This window comes from Babylonia areolata, chromosome 1 (assembly GCF_041734735.1).
Source record: "Babylonia areolata isolate BAREFJ2019XMU chromosome 1, ASM4173473v1, whole genome shotgun sequence".
Classification (NCBI taxonomy): Eukaryota; Metazoa; Mollusca; class Gastropoda; order Neogastropoda; family Buccinidae; genus Babylonia; species Babylonia areolata.
The window spans coordinates 23,142,935-23,145,434 of NC_134876.1; the positions used below are offsets into that span (position 1 = coordinate 23,142,935).

The 2,500-nt window shown below is 48.0% G+C and overlaps 1 protein-coding gene across 1 annotated transcript in view; it reads left to right on the forward strand.

Annotated features, from left to right (window-relative positions):
• LOC143280907 (uncharacterized) overlaps positions 1-2,500 on the forward strand; it is a 138,586-nt gene that overhangs the window by 1 nt on the left and 136,085 nt on the right. The window contains exon 1 of the mRNA XM_076585688.1: positions 1-2,102. This exon is cut by the window's left edge and continues 1 nt beyond it. Within this exon, the coding sequence (XP_076441803.1) occupies positions 1,769-2,102 (334 nt within the window). The 5' untranslated portion in view covers positions 1-1,768. The remainder of the gene's footprint in view (positions 2,103-2,500) is intronic.

Consider the following 2,500-nt stretch of genomic DNA (forward strand, 5'->3'; position numbering starts at 1 on the left):
CTCTCTTCTGAGGAGTGACACACCGCGTGTGTTTGTGTGTGCAGCATCTCACTGTACCTCTCGTTCCGTGTAGTGCACTGTCTTCTCTTTCGTTCTCTCTGGATACAATTGTAGTATTTCCAAGTCTACACAGACACTGTATTCTTGTGCAACGTTTCGTCGTTTCAATATATAAGTGCAGTGGTACCAGTCTTCCTGTCTTCGTTCTGATAGTGAATGTACGGGACGGATTCTGGAACCCCGCCATCACTTCGTGGATTATCTTCATCATCATCTTCTTCAGTCGTCGTCGTCAACAACAACAAAACCATCAGTGTCTTCAACACGATCAACCTAAGTGTTTTACAAGGTTCTGGTGAGCTGAGGTTAAATGTTACCCCCAAAAGTGTCTGCTGTTGTTACTTCGTAGCAAACTTCCCATTAACACATTGATTTGTTAAGGTCATTTCTTTGCAAAACTCTTTGTTGTCAGTTACATCTTACCAACGTGTCTTGTTAGTCCTTAGTCATTATTGCTGTATCTGCTGTTTTGAGTTTGCAATTACCGCCTCACCCTCCAAATTCTCATACTAACAATAACATTTCAGCCCCCAAACTAACACCACAGTGCAGTTAAAAGAACATTTTGAATGAAAGACTATACTCTAATTTTTAGGATTATATTTTTTCCTCCTAATTCTCCACCCTCGCGAACAATTGTGCCAATAATTTTGACACAGTCATTATGTCATTTCCGAGCGAAGGCAGATCCTTGAATTTTGATTACAGCATCAAAGAGGAACGTTAGTTAACGACGCTATTTTCAGCCCTGTGCAACAACTGCCGTTTTTTTTTCCCCCCTGTGCATTTTAAGTGTTCCTTTGATCTTCACATCGAAAGCCCCCCCAGACCAACCGTTATTGTCCGGAAAGGCGAACATGCGATACATGTAATCAGCCCTGATGAGCAACACACACGTGCACGTCATCGGAGTTTCCCCATCAGATTAAAAGCACACTCAGTGAACACGCAACACACTGAACGACCTTCCATTATCAAATTGAACCCGCAACTTGTTCGACAATGACCAAGTCCGGTGATATTCCCAGAGACTGAAGTCAGCCCCTGTGTCTTCTGTCCACGTCTGTCGCAGCGGAGTGAATACTTCCTTTTTCCCAAACATCACTGAGTGGACGCCATCCATTATGACCTGAAAGAATTCTGCGGGAAAGAAAAAGTGAGAACTTTGAACAGTCAGTATTTATGGTGATATCAACAAAAAGGAGGTGAGGATAATTTCTCATCTACCTGGACGTTATTTCTGAAGGTGTGAAGTGATTTGTCTGTGTCTGCTACACAAGGATCCAACCAGCAGAAACGTACAATTATCACGATGAATATACACAGCTGAGTTCAAGCACTGGAATTCTGGAAGAAAAAAAAAAAGAGAACTTTCATTCTATCAACCGTTACAACTTGAGAAACTGCCGACACCACAAACAAAAACAAAAGGAAGATCAAAAGCCTGCAACACTAACTACCACCACCGCCACCACCACCACTACAATTTCTTTCCTCTACCACCACAACTTCTACATTAGCTGACTACAACGAACAACCACCACCACCACTACAACCTCTACCCACTACAACCACTACTACGTCTAAAGTAGCTAACAACAACGACCACCACACCAAACCAAGCAAACCAGCCACCACCAGTCACCAACGAACAACGACCAAAGCAAACCAAACCAAACAGCCCCCCTCAGTCAAGCCCCCCACCAAGATGTGGAAAGCCTTCATCGCGCGGACGGCCCAGGTGGGTCCTGACGGCAAGATGACCCGGGAGATGAAGGCCTTGCTGGCAGCCACTGCCGGCACCCTCCTGGGCCTTCTCCTGCAGGTCGTGGCCGTCTCCACCAACAGCTGGCTACTCCTGGAACTGCCCCCGCCCCCCGCCAACGGAGACACTGCCCGGTTGGTGAGGTGGAGAGGGAGCCGCCTGAGCCCCAACGCCACGGGCCGGCAGCTGATCACGGCCTACACGGGGCTGTGGAGTCTGTGCCGCGTGGAGCTGGTCAGGGAACTTCGACAGGACGGCTCCATCGCTGAGAGTGAACGTGAGTTTTGTTGTTGTTGTTGTTGGTGGTGGTGGTGGTGGTGGTGGTGTGTGTGTGTGTGTGTGTGTGTGTGGACGGTGAGGTGTAGATGGAGGTGGTGCTGGTATGGTACTCGTTAGTGACCTTCGAGAGCTAACGCGAGTTTGTTGATGATGGTTTTTGTGGTTGTTGTTGTCCGTTTGGGGACGGGTGTGTGTGTGTGGGGGGGGGGGGGGGGGGAGGTAGGCAGGGTGTCGGTAGGAATGTGGAAGTGGTGGTGATTTGAGGGGGGGGAGGGTTCTATGCCCTGATCAGAGACCTTCAGCAGGAAACGGTCCATCGCTGTGAATGAACGTGAATTTGTTGATCATAGTTGTTGTTGTGGGTGTGTGAATGTATCTGTGTGTGTGGTGGTGGTA